The sequence below is a fragment of the Branchiostoma lanceolatum genome, chromosome 8 (assembly GCF_035083965.1).
Source record: "Branchiostoma lanceolatum isolate klBraLanc5 chromosome 8, klBraLanc5.hap2, whole genome shotgun sequence".
NCBI lineage: Eukaryota > Metazoa > Chordata > Leptocardii > Amphioxiformes > Branchiostomatidae > Branchiostoma > Branchiostoma lanceolatum.
Genome location: NC_089729.1, coordinates 21,836,111 through 21,861,994, shown reverse-complemented (window position 1 = coordinate 21,861,994; position 25,884 = coordinate 21,836,111). Strand labels below are relative to the sequence as shown.

Here is a 25,884-nt window from a genome sequence, read left to right as displayed (position 1 = left end):
CCTGGTCTGTCTGACCTGTGACCCACTAACACGTCCTCTTTGTCTTGTGCTGGGACACAGCACTGAATTTTATCTTTCAATCCCAGGCCAGACAGCGACAACGCCAGCGCCTGAGGAGGGCCGCGACCAGGATTGCTACCAAGACAACGGAGAGGAGTACCGAGGACAAGCCAGCACCACTGAGAAGGGGTCTCAGTGTGTGAAATGGAGCGCCTCTGATTTCTTCCAGTATAGTTCACATGAGTACACACAGGGTGAATTTGGTATAGGGGACCATAACTATTGTAGGAACCCAGATGGAGATGCTAAGCCATGGTGTTATGCAGATGCAGAGGGAACATATGAGTACTGTGCCATACAGCAGTGTAGAAATGGTGGCTAAGCCTACAGGAGTTTTACCAACTGTGCAATGTTACATATATGTATTCACACATATTAACCATCCCTTAAAATCTTAACAATTAATCACAAATATAGTAGACAAAGGTCCCATAGTTGAACCTGTTAAAACCTTTTAAAGAATATGAAGCAAGAAGCAAGAAGGGCCTTCTCCAAGTCACAACGTCAAATTAGAGATTCCTGAAAAGCCTGATGTACATGTAAAGGCTTAGACTAACGCTGATGTATACATGTAACGTTAGGTCTTGAGAACATGAATTAGATATTGGATAATTTAACGGTCATTGATGTGATTTTCAATAACGCCCAGTTCAGAATTTTCAAGCAACCTTTAGGTCATGCTGTCAAACAATAGGACTGCAGCTTGACAGTGAATGTTGAGTGTCTTTGACAATCCAACTGTGCAGCTACTATGGTACCTTAGATTCACATTCTTAGTTCTAACTTAGTCCTTAGGACATGTCAGTTGATTCTTATTTGAAGTAATGGTTTTTATTTTTTTAAGGTGCAACATCAAATTTTAGGGACCCATATTTTAACATGCTTTTAGAATGGATTTCTATGATTGTAAGGGAACCTGACAGTTATGCAGGCATTTGGCATGCTGTGAGTTGGTTGTTTAATAGATTGCAGTACAGAAAGATTGTACATGTCTGTTTTGTTTTGAGCTGTCTGCAGTTGGAGTTTGTGGAACCTTTTTTTATCATTTCTTTTTGTACCATTATCATATGAATGGGAAGAACTTGATTTGACGTTTCATGTGATTTGTTGGTGATTGACAATTTAATTGAAGATTCCACCAGATCTCAGCCTTCTTTTGTAAAAGAATATATTTTAGTATTGGCACTTGAAAAAAACTTTCTACCTGTATCATCATTATATATGTATGTAAATAGGGTGTTTAGAGTTACTTTTACTGAGCAGCTTTTAAACTTTTGAATCTTACCAAAAAGTAGAATTTTCCTCAATAAATTACATTCTAGAAAGTGGAAATCTTATGCATTTGATACTGTGTCAGTCTGAGAATATTTGAAGTACAAATATTATATACTAGTAATTTGGACTGCTCATATTGCTAAGAGGCAACTAGAAATAAGTAGTACAATCTGCACTGTTATACAATCACCATATATGACACAAGAATGCTTTGAAGGAAGGACAATAAAGTCTGGCTTCTCAAAAAAATGATCTGCACATAATGTCATAGTATTTATAGCTATGACATGTAACGCCATTGTGAAGTATTTTTGGCCTTATCCCAATATTTTTCACCATACTGTAAATGCAAAAATGTTCGCGGGGATTTAATTTCGCGGTAGGGAGAAAATGGACTGTTCGCGGTGGTTTTGAGTTTGCGTTTGAAACAATAGTAGCACTACATTCACACAATGGAACGGCTTTTCGCGGTGGATTTAATTGAGTTCATGGTAAAGAATGCACCACAAAACCTGCGAACATAAAACCACCGCAAGCATTTCTGCATTTATAGTACATTGTATTGATCTTTTTCTGAGGTACGAGTGACTGAAGTTCATTCAAACATGTGTTTGTGTGTGTGTGTTTGCATGTGTGTCAGCGTTTGTGTTTCGTGTGTGTGTTTGTGTCTGTATCTGTGTCTGGATAACTGAATGCATGCATCAGTGTGTCAGTGCATGTGTGTTTGTTTGTGCATGTGTGTGTATCAGTACGTGTGTGTGTTTGCATGTGTGTGTTGGTGTGTGTGCATTGATATAACTTGCAATATTTGATATTGCAATGTCGTGTGGCATGATAGCTCAGAACCAAGAGGTCCAATCCTCTGACATGCCCCGATTTTGTGCCCTTGGGAAAGGCACTTTACTCGACTTTCTTCACTGCACCCAGGCAGGTGAAAATGAGTATCTGGCTTCGGTCAGGGACCTATAATAACAATAATAATAATAATGGTTTATTCAGATCAAAGTTGTTTGACAATAAAATCTCACATCGCAGCCCAACGGCTGAATTGCGTGGATTAAAAACATCGCATCATTTAACGTTCGATGGATTTCGTCATAAAACTATATATAGATTAAACCATATATACATTTAGAATTTCCCCAACACATTTATTTCAAACGACAACAGCATAAGAGGTGTAGGTAAAACAAGTAGATCATGCGATTTTACAAGTTCAGCAGTCGAACCATGTTCGGGATTGCACTTGTTTGATATCTTGCAGTTTTGCAATGGACAGTTGTCGGATGACCGGGTCGTCCTGCCACTAATTTGCCGTCTAGAGGGGGGTAAGAGATGTATGTACAGTTCTGATTGTTCAAGAGACTGTGCGAACTTCACGGTCAGGTTTTCACGACGTTGCTTGAGCGGTGGAAGGTCAAGTTGCTCACAAGCTGGAGTACGATGTGTAGTCGGCACCCAGGATGATTCTTAGTGCACGACGTTGCACTTTCTCGATCTTGTTGCTGAGAACAGTGGAGAGTCCGGAGTGCCAGACAGGTGCAGCGTATTCCGTGACCGGGCGAAAAATGTTTCAGTTTGCACAGGAGGTATAACTTTTGGCTGGCTTTGTTGTATTCCACTTCAAGTTTGATTGGAGGTTGATCCCCAGAATTTTCATAGACGTGACGTCCATGAGTGCAACGTTGTTTACTGTGAGCGGCCGAGGAATATAATGAACTTTACTGAAATAAATGTACATGACCTTACACTGACCTGGGTCTTTCCTTAGACCAGTTATCCAAGTCTATCAGGTTTTGTTGCAAGTGAGAGGGGTTGTGGGTGGATTTCGGACTTCTAATAAGTTCAAATCATCTACGAACTCCCAGCGTTGTGAGACTGTTTGCTGTGCTGCACTGTTGATATATGCGGTGAAAATGACCGGGCCAAGTAACGTTCCCTGTGGCAGACCGCATGAGACCGGGACACGGTACCGGTACCGCACAACCTGACTTATCGGTTGTTGAGGAAATCGGCGACCCATCTGGCCAGTGAGGGACGTAGTCCAAGTTCAAGTAAGCGACGGTGTGACTGACTCTATCAAACGCTTTACTGTAGTCAGTTGAGACGAGAGAGCAGATTGTGTTGGGTTTGTCACAGGCCTTAAGTCAAAAATCGCGTCCGTCATGTCAAGAAGGCAGTGGGTTGTTGATCTACCTTTGATACCTCCGAATTGCTGTTTGTCAATGAATGAATGAATGAAAGACCTTTATTGCACGTTTATGCTCTGATGAGCTAAGTACAGGTCATGGTGACAAGCAGAAGAATAGTTACAGTGGTAACAGAAATTTGACATCTAACTACATGTACATCTAAAGACTAATTAATACCGCATGTACATGTTCAATTTCTTCTCATAGAAATGTTGAGGAATTAAACTGATACTCACGACTAAAATATTGCAGCTTGAGTAGCTTTCGGGTGGCATCCACCACTCCTTCATCAGCTCTGAGTTGGGTTGTCACGTGACCTACGAGAGGTCACTAGGTCACGTGACACGAGAGTATTGTAGATGGGGGGGAGACGATGGCGGCCTTGGTCGCGGTTCAAAGAGGGGGACCGGGATCTAATGTGTACGGCTTCTTTAACCCCCCGCTCGAACCACCTGCTCTCTCTGTCAAGTATGGAGACGTTCTGTTCAAGTTTGTGTTTGTGAGCCTTCATGTGCTGTGCCACCGGGGAGGAGTCTCTCTTGTGCTCGGTGAGCCTCTTCTTAAGGGCCCTTTCCGTCTCACCCACGTACTGGGCGTCACAGTCCTCACACGAGAGGTGGTATACGACCCCACATTTGTCCTCTGGTGAGTCCCTGTCCTTAGGGGCAACCAAAAGTCTCCTGATGGTGGTGTGCGGTCTGCTGTGGACTGCCACCCCTGCCTTCCTGATCTTCCTTGAGATGGCTTCTGTGACGCCCGCGACAAAGGGCAGGGTCACATGTCCCTTGGGTCTGGTGTCGGTGCGGGTCCTAGGGTGCGGCGTAAGTTTGTTCCTGCCCGGAGACTGCCATGCCCATTTCGTGTATCCTGAAATAGAGAGAACCGTCTTCAAGTGTTCGTTCTCAGCAGTCCTATCCTCCTGTGTGGTGATTAGGTGGTCTGCTCTGTGTCTGAGGGTCCTAATAACTCCCATCTTGTGTTCCATAGGATGGTGGCTGTCGAACATCAGGTATTGGTCCGTGTGCGTTGGTTTACGGAACACACTAAACTTGATACTCCCATCTTCCCTTCTGGACATCAGAACATCCAGCATGGGTAGAGACCGGTCCTCCTCAAGTTCTTTGGTGAACTTGATCTTGGGGTGGATGGAGTTAAGATGGAGATGGAACGGCTCAATCAGACTCGTCTTCATGGCGGCACCTGCATCGTCTACATACCGGACCCATGTTTTGAGTGACTCAGTGAACGTGGCCAGGGCACGTGTCTCGAACCATTCCATAAATAGGTTAGCCACAATCGGGCTAACCGGTGAGCCCATCGCAGCGCCCTCAACCTGGGAATAGAACTCCCCCTCAAATTTGAAGTAAGTTGTTGTGAGGCATAGACGGAGAAGCTCCGTGATCTGTTGTGGTGACAACGTTGTGCGATCCGACAGCGTAGAGTCGTGTGCGAGTTTGTCCTGGATGATCACGAGGCTTTCCTCCACGGGAACACTGGTGAACAGAGCTGTCACATCGAAGGACACAAGACTCTCATCCTCATCCAATGTGATCTGGGACATCCTCTCCACGAGCTCCCCACTGTTCTTCAGGTGGTGTGGTGTTCTGCCAACCAACGGGGCGAGGATGTTCGCTACGAACCTTGCCGTGTCGTACATGATGGATCCCCGTGAGGCCACAATCGGTCGTAGAGGACATGCGGGTTTATGTACCTTCGGAAGTCCATAGAACTTCGGAGGCTCCGTCGAAGTGGGGTACAGCCATCTGTGCTGCTCAAAGGAAATGAGTTCACTGGCTTTTAAGGGTTTGAGCATTTCGACGAGCTTCTCTTTGTATTTGTTTGTTGGATCTCTCTTGAGTTTACAATAAGTGGTTGTATCACTCAGTAAATCCCTACATTTTTCAAGGTACTCACTCCTGTTCATGATGACGGTCGCCCTTCCTTTGTCCGCAGGCAGCACTATGACGTCTGAGTCCTTCCTGAGGTCCTTCTCGCTTCTTAAGGCAGTTGTAAGTGTATGAGCATACAGGGTTTATGAGATATGGCTTGTCTAGTTCCATAAGGAATACATTCACACAATGGAACGGCTTTTCGCGGTGGATTTAATTGAGTTCATGGTAAAGAATGCACCACAAAACCTGCGAACATAAAACCACCGCAAGCATTTCTGCATTTATAGTACATTGTATTGATCTTTTTCTGAGGTACGAGTGACTGAAGTTCATTCAAACATGTGTTTGTGTGTGTGTGTTTGCATGTGTGTCAGCGTTTGTGTTTCGTGTGTGTGTTTGTGTCTGTATCTGTGTCTGGATAACTGAATGCATGCATCAGTGTGTCAGTGCATGTGTGTTTGTTTGTGCATGTGTGTGTATCAGTACGTGTGTGTGTTTGCATGTGTGTGTTGGTGTGTGTGCATTGATATAACTTGCAATATTTGATATTGCAATGTCGTGTGGCATGATAGCTCAGAACCAAGAGGTCCAATCCTCTGACATGCCCCGATTTTGTGCCCTTGGGAAAGGCACTTTACTCGACTTTCTTCACTGCACCCAGGCAGGTGAAAATGAGTATCTGGCTTCGGTCAGGGACCTATAATAATAATAATAATAATGGTTTATTCAGATCAAAGTTGTTTGACAATAAAATCTCACATCGCAGCCCAACGGCTGAATTGCGTGGATTAAAAACATCGCATCATTTAACGTTCGATGGATTTCGTCATAAAACTATATATAGATTAAACCATATATACATTTAGAATTTCCCCAACACATTTATTTCAAACGACAACAGCATAAGAGGTGTAGGTAAAACAAGTAGATCATGCGATTTTACAAGTTCAGCAGTCGAACCATGTTCGGGATTGCACTTGTTTGATATCTTGCAGTTTTGCAATGGACAGTTGTCGGATGACCGGGTCGTCCTGCCACTAATTTGCCGTCTAGAGGGGGGTAAGAGATGTATGTACAGTTCTGATTGTTCAAGAGACTGTGCGAACTTCACGGTCAGGTTTTCACGACGTTGCTTGAGCGGTGGAAGGTCAAGTTGCTCACAAGCTGGAGTACGATGTGTAGTCGGCACCCAGGATGATTCTTAGTGCACGACGTTGCACTTTCTCGATCTTGTTGCTGAGAACAGTGGAGAGTCCGGAGTGCCAGACAGGTGCAGCGTATTCCGTGACCGGGCGAAAAATGTTTCAGTTTGCACAGGAGGTATAACTTTTGGCTGGCTTTGTTGTATTCCACTTCAAGTTTGATTGGAGGTTGATCCCCAGAATTTTCATAGACGTGACGTCCATGAGTGCAACGTTGTTTACTGTGAGCGGCCGAGGAATATAATGAACTTTACTGAAATAAATGTACATGACCTTACACTGACCTGGGTCTTTCCTTAGACCAGTTATCCAAGTCTATCAGGTTTTGTTGCAAGTGAGAGGGGTTGTGGGTGGATTTCGGACTTCTAATAAGTTCAAATCATCTACGAACTCCCAGCGTTGTGAGACTGTTTGCTGTGCTGCACTGTTGATATATGCGGTGAAAATGACCGGGCCAAGTAACGTTCCCTGTGGCAGACCGCATGAGACCGGGACACGGTACCGGTACCGCACAACCTGACTTCTCGGTTGTTGAGGAAATCGGCGACCCATCTGGCCAGTGAGGGACGTAGTCCAAGTTCAAGTAAGCGACGGTGTGACTGACTCTATCAAACGCTTTACTGTAGTCAGTTGAGACGAGAGAGCAGATTGTGTTGGGTTTGTCACAGGCCTTAAGTCAAAAATCGCGTCCGTCATGTCAAGAAGGCAGTGGGTTGTTGATCTACCTTTGATACCTCCGAATAGACCACTTTCCAGTTACGGCGGCCATTTTGAATTCCCAGAGGTCAGCTCGGGGTCATGCACCAAAACGAGGCAGTCCCTGACTCAGATCCTACTATAACCCTGGGTAATGCCAGTTATACCATCTTCGGTTGTACATTTCACCCCTCTAAGATGAAATAATCTAATATATGTGCCTTTCATATGTAGAAAATATTGTTGTGGACATTTTGACTTATTTTTGGCTAAATTTTTATTCGTTTTCCACAGTTTTTGATGGGTAACTTAAGGACAGCGTCTACATTTGTATATCCTCCTTAATATCTTTTTACTAGTAGGTTTAATACAAGACGTGGAAAGACAAGCTGCAGACTGGCATCCTTGTGGGTAAAAAATTAGAAGACAATTGGCAGTTGTTCCGACAATTTCTAGATGCCAGGATCCGTTCTGCAAACAAAGCTGTATGGGGTGATTGGGGTCCAATGCAGAACTCAGTGCAGTGGGAAAGGTGGGGTACAGACTGGTTGCGTTCTTTGTATATTTGTATGTCAGTTTGCTCCAATGATAGTTTTGGTAGCATACATTTCCACAAGTTGAGTCCAGATAATTGTGGGCTGAAATTTAGCAGATCTATCCTGTGATTTTGATGATTTCTCAATGCTAAGATCGGCATGGCAAAGAAACGCTGTACCCGTAAATGTTATCGCCAGTGGGACAGGGATCGACCCCAGTCTCCACCAAACTAACTACGCTGGTAACTAGTGATGGGGACGCATCTGTGATTTACCCCGCCTTCCCCACTGAGTTCTGCATTGGACCGGACCGGTCGACCCCATAGAGCTTAGTGTGCAGACCGGATCTTGGTATCTAGAAATTGTCGTAACAACTGCCAATTGTCTTCTAATTTTTTACCCACAAGAATGCCAGTCTGCAGCTAGTCTTTCCAGGTCTTGTATTAAACCTACTACATGTAGTTAAGATATTAAGGAGGATACATGGTAGAGACTGTCCTTACGTTACCCATCAAAAACTGTGGAAAACGAATAGAAATTTAGCCAAAAATAAGTCAAAATGTCCACAACAATATTTTCTACATATGAAAGGCACATATATTAGATTATTTCATCTTAGAGGGGCGAAATGTACAACCGAAGATGGTATAACTGGCATTACCCAGGGTTATAGTAGGATCTGAGTCAGGGACTGCCTCGTTTTGGTGCATGACCCCGAGCTGACCCCTGGGAATTCAAAATGGCCGCCGTAACTGGAAAGAGGTCTATTGCTGTTTGTCAATGAATGAATGAATGAAAGACCTTTATTGCACGTTTATGCTCTGATGAGCTAAGTACAGGTCATGGTGACAAGCAGAAGAATAGTTACAGTGGTAACAGAAATTTGACATCTAACTACATGTACATCTAAAGACTAATTAATACCGCATGTACATGTTCAATTTCTTCTCGCTTCTTAAGGCAGTTGTAAGTGTATGAGCATACAGGGTTTATGAGATATGGCTTGTCTAGTTCCATAAGGAATACAAATTTTTCTAAGCTATCTAAATAACGAAAACTAGGAAACTTATCTTGTATAAAATCAAAGAGGATATTCCTCTCATAGTTATATAGCGTACAATCAACAACAAAATGACACTCATTCTCAATCTTACCTAAATCACAGTATTGGCAAGTTCTTTGCTGCAAAGGAATGCGGTAATGTCTACCCTTTTCAATGCGTAGTTTGTGTGAACTAATCCGGAGTTTTGTGAGGTGCGGGAGGATATCTGTCATGGCCCGCTGGCAGATAAAGTTCTCTGCAACTTTACTCCCACTCGACCGAAACCTCTGCTTGGAGAATACTTTACTCAGCAAAGACGTTAAAGAGATGGGACGCATGGTTTGGTCTTGGGTACAGGAACCACGATGGCGTTTTTCCATTCATCTGGTACAGTGCCATGTTGGAGCGAGGAGTTGAGTATGTCTGCAAGTGGAACACAGCAAATTCTTTGACCAACTTGCCTGGAATGCCTCGGATAGGAAGTTAGATGGGGGTCCCATGTTTGAGGAGAGCCACACCTCGAGCACGTTTATACCGTCCATCCTTGTGGCAAGTCTACGAAAACCACGCCTTCCGCACTGGTATTCCAGTGCTGAATCAACGGACGAATCGGCCTCAGCCTGCACTGGTTTTCCAGTGCTGAAGAAAGTTCAGCACTCGTTTTCCAGTGCTGAAGAAACTCGTTTTCCAGTGCTGAAGAAAGTTCAGCACTCGTTTTCCGGTGCTGAATCGCTGTATTCCAGTGCTGAGTTTCTTTCAGCACTCGTTTTCCAGTGCTGAAACTTTTCTCAGCACTCGTTTTCCAGTGCTGAATGGAGTTCGGCACTCGGTTACCAGTGCTGAATGAAGTTCGGCACTCGGTTACCAGTGCTGAATGCGCGACAGAGCGGCGGTGCCAGGTCACGGCTCATGTCAAAGGTGATTCAGCACTGGTTACCCAGTGCTGAAACCGCCGTCAGCACTGGAACCGAGTGCTGATGTACGATCATGGGCTAATGTAAAGTAGGCGGCCGTACTAGTCTTTTTTTGGGTTCGATAACAAGGGTGCACGACGATAGGTCAAAAGTCGAGTCGATGTCATGGCCATCGTTTCGTTTGCATATCGACCGCGATTTGGCATGCGATGTCCGCGATGGTCGCTAACTAAACAATGCAATCGACATCGCTACCTTTACATATCGCAACTTTGCATCGTAACCGAGTGCCTACATCGACTCGCATTTTAAAATAGCAATCGACAATCGTCAGTCGAGTATGAAATAGCAATCGAATTTTTGAACCAGATTTTGAAGTAGCAATCGACTTTTTGTAACAGCAATCGACTTTTGAAGTAGCGATCGTGTTTTCAAAACAGCATCGAATTTTTGTAACAGCTATCGACTTCTGAAGTAGTGATCGTGTTTTCAAAACAGCATCGATTTTTGTAACAGCTATCGACTTCTGAAAGCAGCAATCGAACGCTAAAAAGCGGTCGAGGATTAACTCCACGGGGGCCTAATTAGCACCTCGTTCACTTCACACCTACTTACACGGGATGTGTACAGGACTGCCCCACATATCGACTAGTTAGGCAAATGTGACAAACACGCACTACTTATCGTCTACTGTTCCAAGCCTCTGCCAGGATCCGCTTACCGCTGGGAAAATAGCAGAAATTGAACAAAAGAGAGGTCAATAGGTGGGTCGCAGTTGGCTCACTATTTGGCCAATTTCTACTACTTTCCCAGAAACCCGCAGAGCCTGGTACCCCCTGGTATATCTAACACTTGCCATGTCTACATACCAATTGTAATCTTCAGACACATCCTTGACTGGCATGGGACTCATGGCTATTACAGGAAATGGTCTAACGATAAATGATACACAAATGAAAGACGGTTGGAAAAAGTTGTGGCGGACAATGAGGAATTTTATTTAATACGTCCTTTTGCCCAGATGTGATCTATTGACATCAGAAATATATCATCATGACTGAGATATTACACAGTATTACCAGTTAGGAGTCAAATACAATGCAAATGTCTTAGATGTCAAATACAGAGCTTATTGTTTTCATGTCTCAGTACAGACTTGAATCTTCACATGTAGATTGGTGTTACACTGATATTGTAACATATGTTGCTACTCATGTAACTAACAACAGCAATCATCTAAAAGACTTGGACTGGTAACTGATAAAGTTATTTGCTTCTAATCTGACCTGCTTGACTACCACTCTTCTTAATCTAATTAAGATCAGAATTCTTTATATACTATCTTAGCTAAGCATCAGTACTGTACGTTCAAACTTCTGTATTTGATAAGGTACTTGTTTGCCGACCAGAGGTGTACAGTTTGTGACCTGTAGAGTTGTACTACTCTTACCGGCAAACTCCTCTAGCATACTAGTATAGATACACTATCTTGCCAATTTTCACTGTGACCCAAGTTTAGTTTGCCAAGAAACTTATGTTTTTGGTACCTTTTGTTGAACAGTCTGATATATGGTTAGGTCCTTACTTAGGGGAGAAGTTTTGCTTAATTAGTACTACAGCATATTGTCATAATGTTGTATTTCATATTCCCCGCAATTATACAGATCTACGATTTGACAACGAAGGAAGTTCAACCTTATTCGTGTGGTATTTCTGCATTTTCAACCAACTCAAATACTGGTGTTTATTTCCCTATTTCAACCCAAGAAACCCTCGCTGTAGCCTCCGATGCAGACTCCTCCCGACCGTTTTCTTTTTCAAGTTACAGTTTTTATACTATTAATTTTTTAATAGTTCTGTGTACTGTAAGAAGAGAGGACTGGCATTTCCGTCCTGCCTGCAGGTTTACTTTCTAAGGCTGTCTCGAAGATGCATCAAGCCCACAAAAAAATACTCCAAAAACATCGGATCGAAGTTGTGGAAGATCTGAACGTAGATCGTGTCAAAGACAGCCTCATTAATCTGTACTATGAGTACGTATACAATTTTGTAATGAGGCACAAATATGTCATGATGATATATTTCTGATGTCAATAGATCACATCTGGGCAAAAGGAAGTATTAAATAAAATTCCACATTCTCCGCCGCAACTTTTTCCAACCGTCTTTCATTTGTGTATCATTTATCGTTAGACCATTTCCTGTAATAGCCATGAGTCCCATGCCAGTCAAGGATGTGTCTGAAGATTACAATTGGTATGTAGACATGGCAAGTGTTAGATATACCAGGGGGTACCAGGCTCTGCGGGTTTCTGGGAAAGTAGTAGAAATTGGCCAAATAGTGAGCCAACTGCGACCCACCTATTGACCTCTCTTTTGTTCAATTTCTGCTATTTTCCCAGCGGTAAGCGGATCCTGGCAGAGGCTTGGAACAGTAGACGATAAGTAGTGCGTGTTTGTCACATTTGCCTAACTAGTCGATATGTGGGGCAGTCCTGTACACATCCCGTGTAAGTAGGTGTGAAGTGAACGAGGTGCTAATTAGGCCCCCGTGGAGTTAATCCTCGACCGCTTTTTAGCGTTCGATTGCTGCTTTCAGAAGTCGATAGCTGTTACAAAAATCGATGCTGTTTTGAAAACACGATCACTACTTCAGAAGTCGATAGCTGTTACAAAAATTCGATGCTGTTTTGAAAACACGATCGCTACTTCAAAAGTCGATTGCTGTTACAAAAAGTCGATTGCTACTTCAAAATCTGGTTCAAAAATTCGATTGCTATTTCATACTCGACTGACGATTGTCGATTGCTATTTTAAAATGCGAGTCGATGTAGGCACTCGGTTACGATGCAAAGTTGCGATATGTAAAGGTAGCGATGTCGATTGCATTGTTTAGTTAGCGACCATCGCGGACATCGCATGCCAAATCGCGGTCGATATGCAAACGAAACGATGGCCATGACATCGACTCGACTTTTGACCTATCGTTGTGCACCCTTGTTATCGAACCCAAAAAAAGACCGGTAAGGCCGCCTACTTTACATTAGCCCGATCATGTACAAAAACCACGCTTTCAGCACTGGATTTACCAGTGCTCGGGGACAATTCAGCACTGGAAAACGAGTGCTGAAAAATCCCCAGCACTGGAAAACGAGTGCTGAAAAAAACTCAGCACTGGAAAACGAGTGCTAAAAAAACTCAGCACTAGAAAACGAGTGCTGAAGTGTTTTCAGGGCGGAGCTTCCATGTAAGACATCACGAAATCGCCGGCGAATGCACCCAGATACACGACGACATGCCGGCCTGCGTGCCGATTACCGGCGCTACGAACGTCCCTTGCTCGCACGTAAATGTTGCCCGACTTGTGTGGGTCGACTTCTTCTTCGGGGCAGACGGAGCTCTCTTCCGCCTAAGTCGAATTTGGCACCCGGTGGTAGAGGAGGTCACTATTCTTAGACGAAAGAAGGAATAGGCAGCGCTACTCTAAGGCTTGTGATATAAGTGGTACATGGGGGTATAGGTGGTTTACATACTGAGACGAGCGAAGGAATTGGCAGAGCTTCACTGCGGCTTGTGGTATAAGTGGTACACGGTGGTAGATGTGGTTTTCATACTGAGACGAGCGAAGGAATTGGCAGAGCTTCACTAAGGCTTGTGGTATAAGTGGTACACGGTGGTATAGGTGGTTTTCATCATATACCACCGTGTACCACTTATGGCTTGTGGTATAAGTGGTACACGGTGGTATAGGTGGTTTTCCTACTGAGACGAGCGAAGGAATAGGCAACGCTACTCTAAGGCTTGTGGTATAAGTGGTACACGGTGGTATAGGTGGTTTTCATACTTAGACGAGTGAAGGAATAGGCAACGCTACTCTAAGGCTTGTGGTATAAGTGGTACACGGTGGTATAGGTGTTTCATACTTAGACGAGTGACGGAATAAGCATCGCTACTCTAAGGCTTGTGGTATAAGTGGTACACGGTGGTATAGGTGGTTTTCATCATATACCACCGTGTACCACTTATGGCTTGTGGTATAAGTGGTACACGGTGGTATAGGTGTTTCATACTTAGACGAGTGAAGGAATAGGCAGCGCTACTCTAAGGCTTGTGGTATAAGTGGTACACGGTGGTATGTGATGAAAACCACCTATACCACCGTGTACCACTTATACCACAAGCCTTAGAGTAGTGATGCCTATTCCTTCGCTCGTCTCAGTATAAAAACCACATCTACCACCGTGTACCACTTATACCACAAGCCATAAGTGGTACACGGTTGTATATGATGAAAACCACCTATACCACCGTGTACCACTTATACCACAAGCCTTAGAGTAGCGCTGCCTATTCCTTAGCTCGTCTCAGTATAAAAACCACATCTACCACCGTGTACCACTTATACCACAAGCCATAAGTGGTACACGGTGGTATATGATGAAAACCACCTATACCACCGTGTACCACTTATACCACAAGCCTTAGAGTAGCGCTGCCTATTCCTTCACTCGTCTAAGTATGAAAACCACCTATACCACCGTGTACCACTTATACCACAAGCCTTAGAGTAGCGTTGCCTATTCCTTCGCTCGTCTCAGTAGGAAAACCACCTATACCACCGTGTACCACTTATACCACAAGCCATAAGTGGTACACGGTGGTATATGATGAAAACCACCTATACCACCGTGTACCACTTATACCACAAGCCTTAGTGAAGCTCTGCCAATTCCTTCGCTCGTCTCAGTATGAAAACCACCTCTACCACCGTGTACCACTTATACCACAAGCCTCAGTGAAGCTCTGCCAATTCCTTCGCTCGTCTCAGTATGAAAACCACCTATACCACCATGTACCACTTATACCACAAGCCTTAGAGTAGCGCTGCCTATTCCTTCTCTCGTCTAAGAATAGTGACCTCCTCTACCACCGGGTGCCAAATTCGACTTAGGCGGAAGAGAGCTCCGTCTGCCCCGAAGATAAGTCGACCCACACAAGTCGGGCAACATTTACGTGCGAGCAAGGGACGTTCGAAGCGCCGGTAATCGGCACGCAGGTCGTCATGTCGCCGTGTATCTGGGTGCATTCGCCGGCGATTTCGTGATGTCTTACATGGAAGCTCCGCCGTTTTCAGCACTGGAACGTTTTTTTTACCAGTGCTGAGAGAAGAATAGTCGTAAGAAGTGCCGCATGGTCACTTGAACTTACGTACTTTGTGATTCATTTAGAATAAACAATGACCAACTTTATTCCGACACAATTTTGTCATTTTGTTCATTGTGTAATTGTATAATAGATATAGGTATGAGGGATGTGTTACAAATAGAGAACTTTATTTCTTTCTTTCTGGTCTGACATGCGTTCACCAGTTTATTTATGATTTTGTACAAGATGCGTTGTGTAGACATAGTTGTATTCACCGGTTTATTCGTAATTTTGAACACGATGTCTGTACATAGGTCCGTTTACCATTTTATTAGTACCGTAGTATTATGCGAATATAAGTCTGACTACGTTTAGTTAGTTACTTCAGGGAGGTTTCTTTTGCAAAAAAAATGTAACCTTGGTTAATACGCAGTCTAATGCGTTTTCAGATATGCTTAGTTGGTATTTTGCTAACAACTTGTACTACTGTAAAGCTCATGATATTCATATGTAAGTAGTTTCAATCAAGTATTTTTTTTGTAAAATGACTAGTAACAATGCGTGTAATTCTGTTTAAGGCTTGTTTCCATGCGTTCTGTTTAAGGCTTGTTTTGTTGCCATATTTAACGTGCACGGTAATCATGCCAAATAAAGTGTTTTGAAAATAGTATTGGTTCGTTTGCTAATCAGTATTTTGAAATTCAACATTTTGAAATTCAATAGGGAAGTAAAATTTGTAATTTCAGGTAGGCAAATGAGTTCCCGGGTGTCTGGTAACTTGTCCGCAAACAATGGTATCTTCCAATGACGTTGCAGTTACCCTTTAGCCTCTGGCCCACCGGAAAATATTACTCAAAAGTCGGTCGCGTCGATGATTTATAGTCAGAGCAGCGTCAGAGCACTTTACCCCGGTAACATAGAAATTGAAATCTGTCATAGATATACGCTATGGATAAATTTCAGTGAATAGTCCGGAAAAATACTACGTTTTAAAATCGCAAGTAAGTCACCGCCGTAACGTATCTCAGCACTAGTTTTCCAGTGCGAAATATTTGTCAGCACTCGGTTTCCAGTGCCGAAGCTTGTCTCAGCACTCGGTTTCCAGTGCTGACGTCGAGTTCTCCAGTGCTGAACTCCACTCAGCACTGGTTTTCCAGTGCAGAACTAAACTCAGCACTGGTTTTCCAGTGCTGAACTAAACTCAGCACTGGTTTTCCAGTGCGGAACTAAACTCAGCACTGGTTTTCCAGTGCTGAACTAAACTCAGCACTGGTTTTCCAGTGCTGAACTAAACTCAGCACTGGTTTTCCAGTGCTGAAGCCACTTTCAGCACTGGAACCGAGTGCTGAAAAAGGAGAGCGTGGTTTTCGTAGTTTTGCCTTGTGTGGGTGGTTTATAACCTTACAGGTCAGTGGCCATTCCTGGGGCGATTGCGGTCACCCTGCGCTTCAGCCCCGTCGGTAGTTCTATTGGTCGGCCCAGACCCTTCAACGCCCACCTCAGTGCTTCATGACAGTGTTTCTGTAATAACTTGTTTTTAATATATGGATGAATATATAGAAGTTTTACTGCAAGTTCATGCCCATTGGCTGATTGCAAATACATTGTAGAAACATAGGGAAAACATTCATGTGTCAGTGCACTGTGACTGACATTGTTGTAACAATAGGCTACTAGTACATCTACTAAATACGACTGTTGGCTATATCTAGACAAACTGGATTTGACTTCTTTTATTGAGGCAATGGAAGACGAAAAGTCCCAACTGACCACATGGCTTGCCTGATTTAATCGCGCTTATAGCGGCCGCCCGTAACCGGCCAGCCCCTACGCGGGGAGGGAACATAAACCCCCGGACAGATGGAGTTTGCGTTATACAGACTAACGACAATGTCAGTAGGACATCATTTGAAAATATGCTATAATTCGTTGATCCATCGTATGATGTACCTACGATATATGTGATCACGACTTTATATATCTTAACTATTGCACCCGGTTTTTCCCAAACGTACGACGTACGGCGCTGTCATGACGGGAAAAAAAACATCGTAGGTACGACGTGAGTTTAATGAATGAAAGACCTTTATTGTGCATTCATGCCCCGAGGGGCTAGGTCAGGTCGTCTAACTTAACACATGGAACATACAAGGACATAATACAACAATACAAGCTGTAAACATATAGTGTAGACAAAACGTGTTATTAAACTAAGCTAGTCCAGTAGAGTCGACTTCTTCTCGCTTCTTTGTACATGTGTAAATATATGAGCAGACAATATTTCTAATACAAGGATTATCCAGGCGTAATAAATATATGAATTTGTCTGTTGCATTAAGATATTCGAAATATGGGAATTTTTCTTTAATAAGGTTAAAAAATACACTTCTTTCGCTATCGTATAATTTACAGTCTAGGACGAAGTGTTGCTCATCTTCTACTCGTTTTAAATTACAATGTTGACAAAGTCTATGTTGTAGAGGCGTGCGGTTACAGTAGCGTTGATTTCCTTTGTCTTGCAATTTGTAAAGACCGGCATTTGTAGGATCTTGTAGTGGCGTCTGACCTACTCTGTCATATGATCCATAAACATTTCACCAGATGCGTTTATACCGCCGTTACTTTGGCAGCAAAGGCGGGCGTGCATAGCGGTCTGTACATGTGTGTGACAACGACGGCTATGTCGATGAAATACATGTATCATTTTACCGCCAACGCCGTGTGCAAACAACTACTGTATTCTCCGAGCAGAGGTTTGCGGAAAAAGCTAGCCTGTCTACCAGGCCAGCCCCCAGGCCAGTCTACGTATACCAGGCCGGTCTACCATTGCGGTCCTTGCTAGGATTTCGGGGTGGGATCCTTCATCGGATATGGTCGAACCAAGATACTTAAATTTCTTCACTGTCTCTAGTCTTGATTCGCCCAGTTTGATTGTGAGTATTGTGGGTCATTATTTTGTTTTTTTCGCTGCTGATCATTCCATGCCAAAGGCTGTGGATGCATTGTCTAGTAGACGGCCTGCCAAATTTATCAGCTCTTCCTCTTCCCCAGCTAACCCGTCAATATCATCAGCAAAACGTAAGTTTGTCACCTGTCTGCCACCTATTGTAACAGTGCCTTCAAAGTCCTCCAGGGCATCATTCATAATTCTCTCTAAGAAGATATTTAAGAATGTTGGGGAGAGAAGACAGCCCTGGCACACACCAACTGTTGTACGAAACCATCTCCCAACACCGCCATTTATGCTTAGGTCACAATTGGAAAAAGGGGCCCTGCCGGGTAGTTCCCGGGCCGCTTTTTGGCACTTCCGGGCGTGACCCCTACGTGGCCCCTTGGGGCACCCTGCGGCTACCGGGCTATTTTTGGGCCCGGCGGGGACCCGAGAAAAATTTAGTTCTGACTTAAATTCTACCCGGGCCCCGCGGACACAACGACGCCGTGACCTCAACGTGAGAACACCGCGTGGTACCCCTCCGGTTGCCGGCAGTCCACCGGGACAAGTAATAATTTGTCTGTTTGTTTGTTTGTTTGTTTTTTATTCATTTGCACAACAAGAAAATTTATAAAACATATTACGATAAACAATAGATAATAACAGGTTCAGGAGGAGGAAAAAAGCGTTTATAGCTTATACTTGGCCCTCCTCGTCTATACTTATCAAACTTGATTATAACTTATAAATAATATAGCAAAGTAATACATAGAATATGATAACGATAGACAATGATAATCAAATAATGGTCTAAATAAAAGTTAGATAATAACTGGACATGTGACTCTACTACAGGGCGGCTATGATAGGTTTTCAGGGCACCTTTAAAGGTAAGAAAAAAGGGTGATTGTTTGTATATTTGTCTGAAGACTGTTCCATATTGTGATATATTTGCACTTGACGAGAACTCTGCTAACGATGTACGAAAGAGAGGAATATGGATTTCTTTGCCTGGTATAATAGTTGTGAACAAGTGTGAAGAAGGGTTTGGGAAAATATAGAATATATTGGGGAAATTGTTAGAATGGAAATTAAACGTAATTTATTGATATCGTGGATGTCTAGTATTTTTGAAATAGAGGAGCCATGTGTGAGCGAAAGTCAGAAGCAGTTGCTATCCTTGTGAATTTCTTTTGGAGAGTTATATGCGGATCTAGAGTTGTGTGGCAGGCGCATCCCAAAACAATGTTACATTAGGTCAAATATGAGTATATAAGGCTGTTGCCTATAGTTGTGAGAATCTTTTCAGGGATGATGTATTTGCTTTTCACAATAACACCAATTGTTTTAGCATTTTTTTTACTTATAGCAGAGACTGGGCTTTCGAGTTTAAATGTTCATCTACTATTACCCCCCAAAATGTTGGTCTGTTTCTCTTGTACATTAGGAACATTTTGGACTTATTGATATCATAACTTTTATTTTTACTACAGAAAATAAGGTAGTTCTGGAATTTGTCCGTAACTTGTTTGCATCAAACCACGTACTTTACACATATCTTGGTTAGCCAGTTGTATCAGAGGGTCAACGTTTTTGTGGAAAAGGAATATGTTGGTGTTATCGCCAAAGATTTTAGAATAAGGTATTGTTATGTTATGATACGGATCAAGTGGACAGACTAAATGTGTGTACTTCGTAAGACCGGGTCAAGTGTGTGACGTTACAGATCAGGTGAGTAGAACTAAAGCGTGAACTTCGTATATCGTGTTTCTTTTTGAGCTCCGGATCGAGTGCAGTTTTATATAACCCCGAGATATGACGAGTGCCCGCCAGGAGCCTGCCTGATGGCCGACCGTCGTTCGCGGGGCATTCTGCAGGGACCCTACAACTGCCCCACCTGGATGTGATAAGCACGCGGTACCCTGTCGGACCCCACAGGGGTCACTACAAGACACCGTCAGAGCAACTGACGGGTACCTGCCGGAGACCGACAATGAAAATTTTACAAAAATGCCACCGAGTACCTGTCGGAGCACCCCGGGACCCCTACAGGGCAGCGTGAAGGAAACTTTTAATTGTGACCAAGACAGCCGGTGCCCCCCAAACGTCAGAGCCCGGCCGGGGCTACATCCCCGACGGGCACCGGCGCAATTGTGACCTAAGCATTAGGAAGCTTGTTGCTTTGTTGTACAAATTTTCAATCGACTTGACCAGATTGTGATTTATATGGTACTTCCTTATTGTTGCCCATAGTGCCTCCTGCCACACGCGCTCAAATGCCTTCTTAAAATCTATAAATATGTGGTATAGGTATTTCTGCTGAAATGGCCTAGTGGGTAGAGTGTTCGCCTTGCGTACGGTAGGTCGTGAGTTCGAACTCCGGCCGGGTCATACCAAAGACTCTAAAAATGGTGCATACTGCTTAGCACTCAGCATTTGGGAAAGAGTATGGCAGTTAAACACAGTCCACTACCAGTTGACTAGCCCCCTGCTGTAGTGACTTGCACAAAGTTGTGTGGCCGAAGGGCGGGGGGGGGGGGGCGCCTTAATACTGGCACCTTCGGTGCGGGGAAGACTTTAACTTTTACTGAATAGGTCTTTCTGATGTTGTAAATGTTTTTCAAAGATTATTCTCAAGTTGAAAATTTGTTCAGTCGTGCTTCTGCCAGGTCTAAATCCTGCTTGTTCCTCCTTAATAATGGTCTCGGCTACTGGTTTCAATCTGTTTAAGATGATTCGTAACATAACTTTGCTGGGGTGGCTTATCAAGCGCATAGGACGATAGTTTTGGGACATTTGCAGGTTCCCCTTTTTTTGGTAGCGTAATGATCAGGGAGCGTGACCATGGGGTTGGCCATTCCCCTGATTTCTAGATGGTATTGCAAATGGAGGCGAGCGCTGTGAACATGGCTTCTCCTCCAGCCTGTATTAGTTCTGCTGGGACATTGTCAGGACCTGCAGACTTACCAGGTTTGAGAGACTGAACTGCACTTTCAACTTCCTCCCTCAATATGAGAGGGGAGTCTAACTCAGAGTCTGCCTGCGGGCAAGCCAGCATTGATGAATCTACTCTCAGTTTATAATTGTATAGTTCTTCACAATATTCTGTCCATCTGTTCAGGAAATCTGCTTCTTCTGTGAGACATTTACCCGCCTACTCTGGCGTAGCTTTACTGTGTATGTTGGTTGGTCTTCAACCACTTCATATGCTTTTTTTTGTGTTGTTATCTCCATGCAAAAGCTAGATTTTTTCCTGGAGATATTGTTTTGAGTGCGTTTGCGTGTGTGTTTGCGTGCGTGTATCTTTGTGCGTCCGGATGCTTATAGCCAGCATAACTGAAGAACGCCTGGATGGATTGTAAGGATATTTGGTATGTGGGTAGGTGTTGGGAGAACAAAGGTCAAGGTTGATTTTGGGCCCCCTGGTTTGTGACACTAGAATTGCATTGGCGTTTTTGTCAAAATCTTCCAAGGAGAATAACTGAAGAAAGGAACGACAGATTTCCGTGTTATTATCTCCATGAAAAATGGAGATTTATTATCTCCACGAAAAATGGAGATATAGTTTTGGGTGTGTCTGTGTGTGTGTTTGTCTGTTTGTTTGTTTGTCTGTTTGTTTGTCTCTTTGTGTTTCCGCACTACTGTAGTCAGCATAACTCAGGAACCTCTTGATGGATTACGATGATATTTGGTATGTGGGCAGGTGTTGTGAAGCCGAAGTTTAAGGTCGATTTTGGGCCCCCTGGTATGTGACCTTGGTACTGCAGCAGGACTTCAATTTTTGTATCTTTTGACCTGGACGTGCTGTGGTCTTGATTTTTGGGTGGTAGATAGCTTGTGATGTAATAAAGAAGTGGTGTAGGTTTGGGCCCCCTAGCAGCTTCCTCGTTAACTGCAGGGGCGTTTTTGTGCAAATCTTCTCAGGAGAATAACTGAACAAAGGAACAACGGATTTCCATGATATTTAGTATGCAGGTAGCTTAGATAGAGATATACACAATGAAGTGCATATTATGCTAATTTGGACTTAATTTGCATAGCTAATGAGGGAAAATTATATTTGCAGTGTTTTCCATTATCAGACTCAAATACATCATTACATGTAACGTATGTAGTTTATGGAAAGTGGATCATCAACAGATACCAATTATGCAAATAAACTCCTAATTTGCATAATTAATGCGAAACACCATATCTCATCTAATTGGAAAATTATAGGACTGTCAATATGATATTTAGTATTCAGGTAGCTTAGACAGAGATATACACAATGAAGTGCAAATTATGCTAATTGTGACTTAATTTGCATAGCTAATGAGGAAAACTATATTTGCAGTGTTTTTAATTATCAGACTCAAATACATGTGACATATGTAGTTTATGGAAAGTGGAGCATCAACAGATACCAATTATGCAAATAAATTCTTAATTTGCATAATCAATGCAAAAACACCATAATTCATCTAATTGGAAAATTATAGGCCTGTCAATATTGCAACATGTGTAAGTTAGAAAAGGTGTTTATGACCAAGCATATATTATGCAAATGTGTAAGTCATTTGCATGTATAGAATTGTTCATGGAGATTTGAGGTCGTGGAACTCTTGTTTAATATGCAGGTAGCTTAGACAGAGATGTACACACTGAAGTGCAAATGATGCAAATTGGGACTGAATTTGCATTAGTAATGAGGATTATCTATATTTCCATTCTAGTCATTTCACCTGTTGGTTTCGAAACTGAATGAAATGGTGATAATGCAAATCAGAATCTAATTTGCATAATGGGGGCATTTTATAAACCCACTCCGTTCAATGGTACGACAGTTAAAAATGCAACATAACTGAGTGTAAAGAGACATAAGTATATGGATATAGTTATAAGTTATGCAAATGAAGACCTAATTTGCATAATTAATGAGAAAATACTGTAATTCCATATTGGTAGATAACTTGAATTTCATACTTGTGGCATCGGGAAGTTATGTGACAGTGAACATAGTTGAATATAAATTATGCAAATGTGGGCCTTATTTGCATAATACATATCTAATGGTGATTTGAAATCTTGTTTTGGTTTAGGCTGGTTTGGATTTCGGTACATTTTTGCTCTATCCAAACTATCTTTGCCTTTTTCATTCCTATTTTGACTTTGTTGTTTGCTTCTCTGTACTTCTGAGCTCCTTCTGGGTTGCTCATTTTCTTTCTTTAGTTCACATCTTTTGCAACAAAGTTCTAGAATTTCGCTGTTACCCAAGGTTTCTTGGGGTGCTGATGTTTCCCAGGGGTTTCTTTGGCAGTTTGTAATATTGCTGTATTGAACTTTTCTATGATTTCCTCTAGGTTCTCATTTTCATTCCGAAACTCTGCTTGGCCTGAACAAATACACGTTAAGTGCCAACCTCGAGTGTGGTGATGAAACTCACGTTGTGTATTTCTTCGTTTTCGGTACCCTGTATACCTGATGTGGTAAATGGTAGGGACTTCATATTGGAAAAAAACGTACTGTAAATGCATTTAAGTTCGCGTGGTTTTTATTTCGCGCTAAGGCGAAAATGGAGTGTTTGCGGTGGTTTTAAGTTTGCGGCAGCGCTATAGTCACAGCTACAGTATTGGACAAAAATGTTCGCGGTGGTTTTACGTTCAAGGTGAAACGGTCGCCGCGAAAACCGCGAACTTAAAACCATCGCGAAAATTTCTGCATGTACAGTAGCTTGCAAAATGATAAGGCAAATTCAGTTAAATATGTGCTGTGCTACTACGTTCTTTTACCTTCATGAGGCAGGGGAAGCTGATATAAAAAGGTCCATCTTAAACCAGTGCGTGAACTTTAGTTCAGAAAGAAGTGCCGATATTTCTTCATATACTATTTTAATTAAATATTCTGGTAAACCTCCAAGTACTATATTCCTTCCATTGGAATGCCTGTGTTACTTATTAGTCCCATTATCTTCCGAAGGTGGTGCAGGTGTTGGACTGGACGGGAGTGGTGATGAGGCTGTGAGGACAGTCGGGCGCATGCACAAGGAGCTAGGCACCACAAACGACCAGATCGATGTAACAACACTGCCAGGCATTTGTGTGTATAGAAATGGCACAGCGCCCCTAACAATAGAATCAGTTTTCAGTGTTTCTAGTAAAAAGGAAGAAAGAAAGCAAGAAAGTAGGAATGAAAGAAAGAAAGATAAGGAAAGATTGAAAGAGACAGAAAAATCTATGGTACATGTATAGGGGTTGAAAATGTAGATACTTGTATCTGATGTATCTATATATTGTGCAAAGAGACTACAGTAAGTGCTTTGGGCTTTTCAAACTCAGCTGATGAAGGCAGCCTTATCATCATCATGGATACCCCCAAATAACCCCGCTAGGGGCAAAGTAGGGGGGGAGGAGGTCCCAGGCTTATGTGAGATGTTGGACGATGTGGGATTAGGTGGTGCCAAGGGGAGATTGTGGGACCGCTTCATGGCCGCACACCGCTTTGTCTACTGTTACGGGACGCAACGGAAACACAACAGATCCATGAAGTTTTTCGGATTACCTTCATCACCTTTGTCAGACAATATGTATTGGGGCAGGTGTTTCCGGTGATTGTGTGTTATCGAACGCATATTGTTATGACGTGTTGTTATAGATAGTTACCTTCGCGACGAAATTTCGTCGAGAAGGTTATTTTTTGATGCATGTCTGTGTGTCTGTTAGTGAACAGGATAAGTCGAGAACGCCTGGATGGTTTGTTGTCGTATTTGGTGTGTCCGTGTGTATGTGGGAAATCTCAAGATGATTAGATTTTGGGCGAAGTACTTTGCATAATTAACGAGAAAAGTGTAAAAATGTGTTATATTGTATGATGAAGTATGTGTACGTGTTGGCTGTGTTGTTTCAAGGCGTCATGGATAGGGGTAGGGGTCCTGAGGGGTCATGTTGAAGGCAGGAAACGTCAGTTACTCGGACAAATTGGCTGTCAGCCAGCTGTAGGCATTGGTAAGGTATAAGCAGCAGAAAGTGGTGTGGAATGTGGATGAGTATGGATACGTATTGCTGAAGAAGTATTTGATGAAGGGTGGATGTAATATGGATTACAGGATGTAGTCTGAAAGTTATTACCTTCGCTGAGAAGGTTATATTTTACTGAGCATGTCTGTGTGTCTGTTAGTGAACACGATAAGTCGAGAATTCTTGGATGGATTGCCTTGGTATTTGGTATGTTGGTAGGTCTTGATAAAACCTGAAAATGATTAGATTTTGGGCCCCTTAGCGGCTTGTTACGGTACTGCAGCGGAACTTCCTGTTATGATATCTCGTGTTGTGGACATGCTATGGAACTGATTTTTGAGTGGTAGATAGCTCGTTGAACAGAGAGTAAGTGGTATAGGTTTGGGCCCCCTAGCAACTTTTTTTGAACTGCAGGGGCAGGTTTTGCTTCAGACTTTGAAAGGGAATTACTCAAGAAGGGCTTGGTGGATGGTCATAAATTTTTGTAAGTACATAGCTTGAGTGCTGATGTACATGATTAGATACTTATTATGCAAATCAGTATCTAATTTGCATAATAAATGAGGAAAGCTTATACATCCATCAATTTCCATGATAGGACTCTCAAACATGTGACATATGTAACTGAGGAAGAGAGAAATATTAATAGATATCAGCTTTGCAAATGAGAACCTCATTTACATTATTAATGAGAAAAACTATAACTCGAGATGGTCTTGATGGATGGTCATGATTTTTGGTATGTAGATAGCTTACGTGATGCTTTGTATGATTGGATGATAATTATGCAAATCAAATTCTAACTCGCATAATTAATGAGGCAATTTTAAAAATCTGCTGTGTTCCATGATATGACTATTCAAATATGTGACATTTGTAACTAAGGAAGAGAGGAATGTTGATAGATAGGAAATATGCAAATGTGGGCCTAATTTGCATAATTAATGAGAAACTACTATAATTCCATGCTAGTAAATGACGGCAATTTCATACTTGTGGCATT

At 42.7% G+C, this 25,884-nt stretch overlaps 2 protein-coding genes across 7 annotated transcripts in view; one reads left to right on the top strand and one right to left on the bottom strand.

Annotated features, from left to right (window-relative positions):
- Positions 1-1,587, top strand: part of LOC136440538 (tenascin-X-like) — a 91,149-nt gene extending 89,562 nt beyond the window's left edge. For 5 of the 6 annotated variants that reach the window (XM_066436591.1, XM_066436590.1, XM_066436588.1 and 2 more), the window contains one exon: positions 87-1,587. In XM_066436591.1, the coding sequence (XP_066292688.1) occupies positions 87-382 (296 nt within the window). In that variant the 3' untranslated portion in view covers positions 383-1,587. Of the gene's footprint in view, positions 1-60 lie in introns of all 6 variants that reach the window. The other variant, XM_066436589.1, reaches the window with a different exon arrangement.
- A 2,158-nt stretch (positions 1,588-3,745) lies between these two features.
- Positions 3,746-5,491, bottom strand: LOC136440928 (uncharacterized). The gene has a single exon (XM_066437114.1). The coding sequence runs from the start codon at positions 5,449-5,451 to the stop codon at positions 3,817-3,819; it is 1,635 nt and encodes a 544-aa protein (XP_066293211.1). The 5' UTR covers positions 5,452-5,491; the 3' UTR covers positions 3,746-3,816.
- Positions 5,492-25,884: the final 20,393 nt, after the last annotated feature.

Bases quoted from the DNA above. Each gene is read 5' to 3' on its own strand.
- LOC136440928 (XM_066437114.1), bottom strand. From the start codon at position 5,451: ATGAACAGGAGTGAGTACCTTGAAAAATGTAGGGATTTACTGAGTGAT.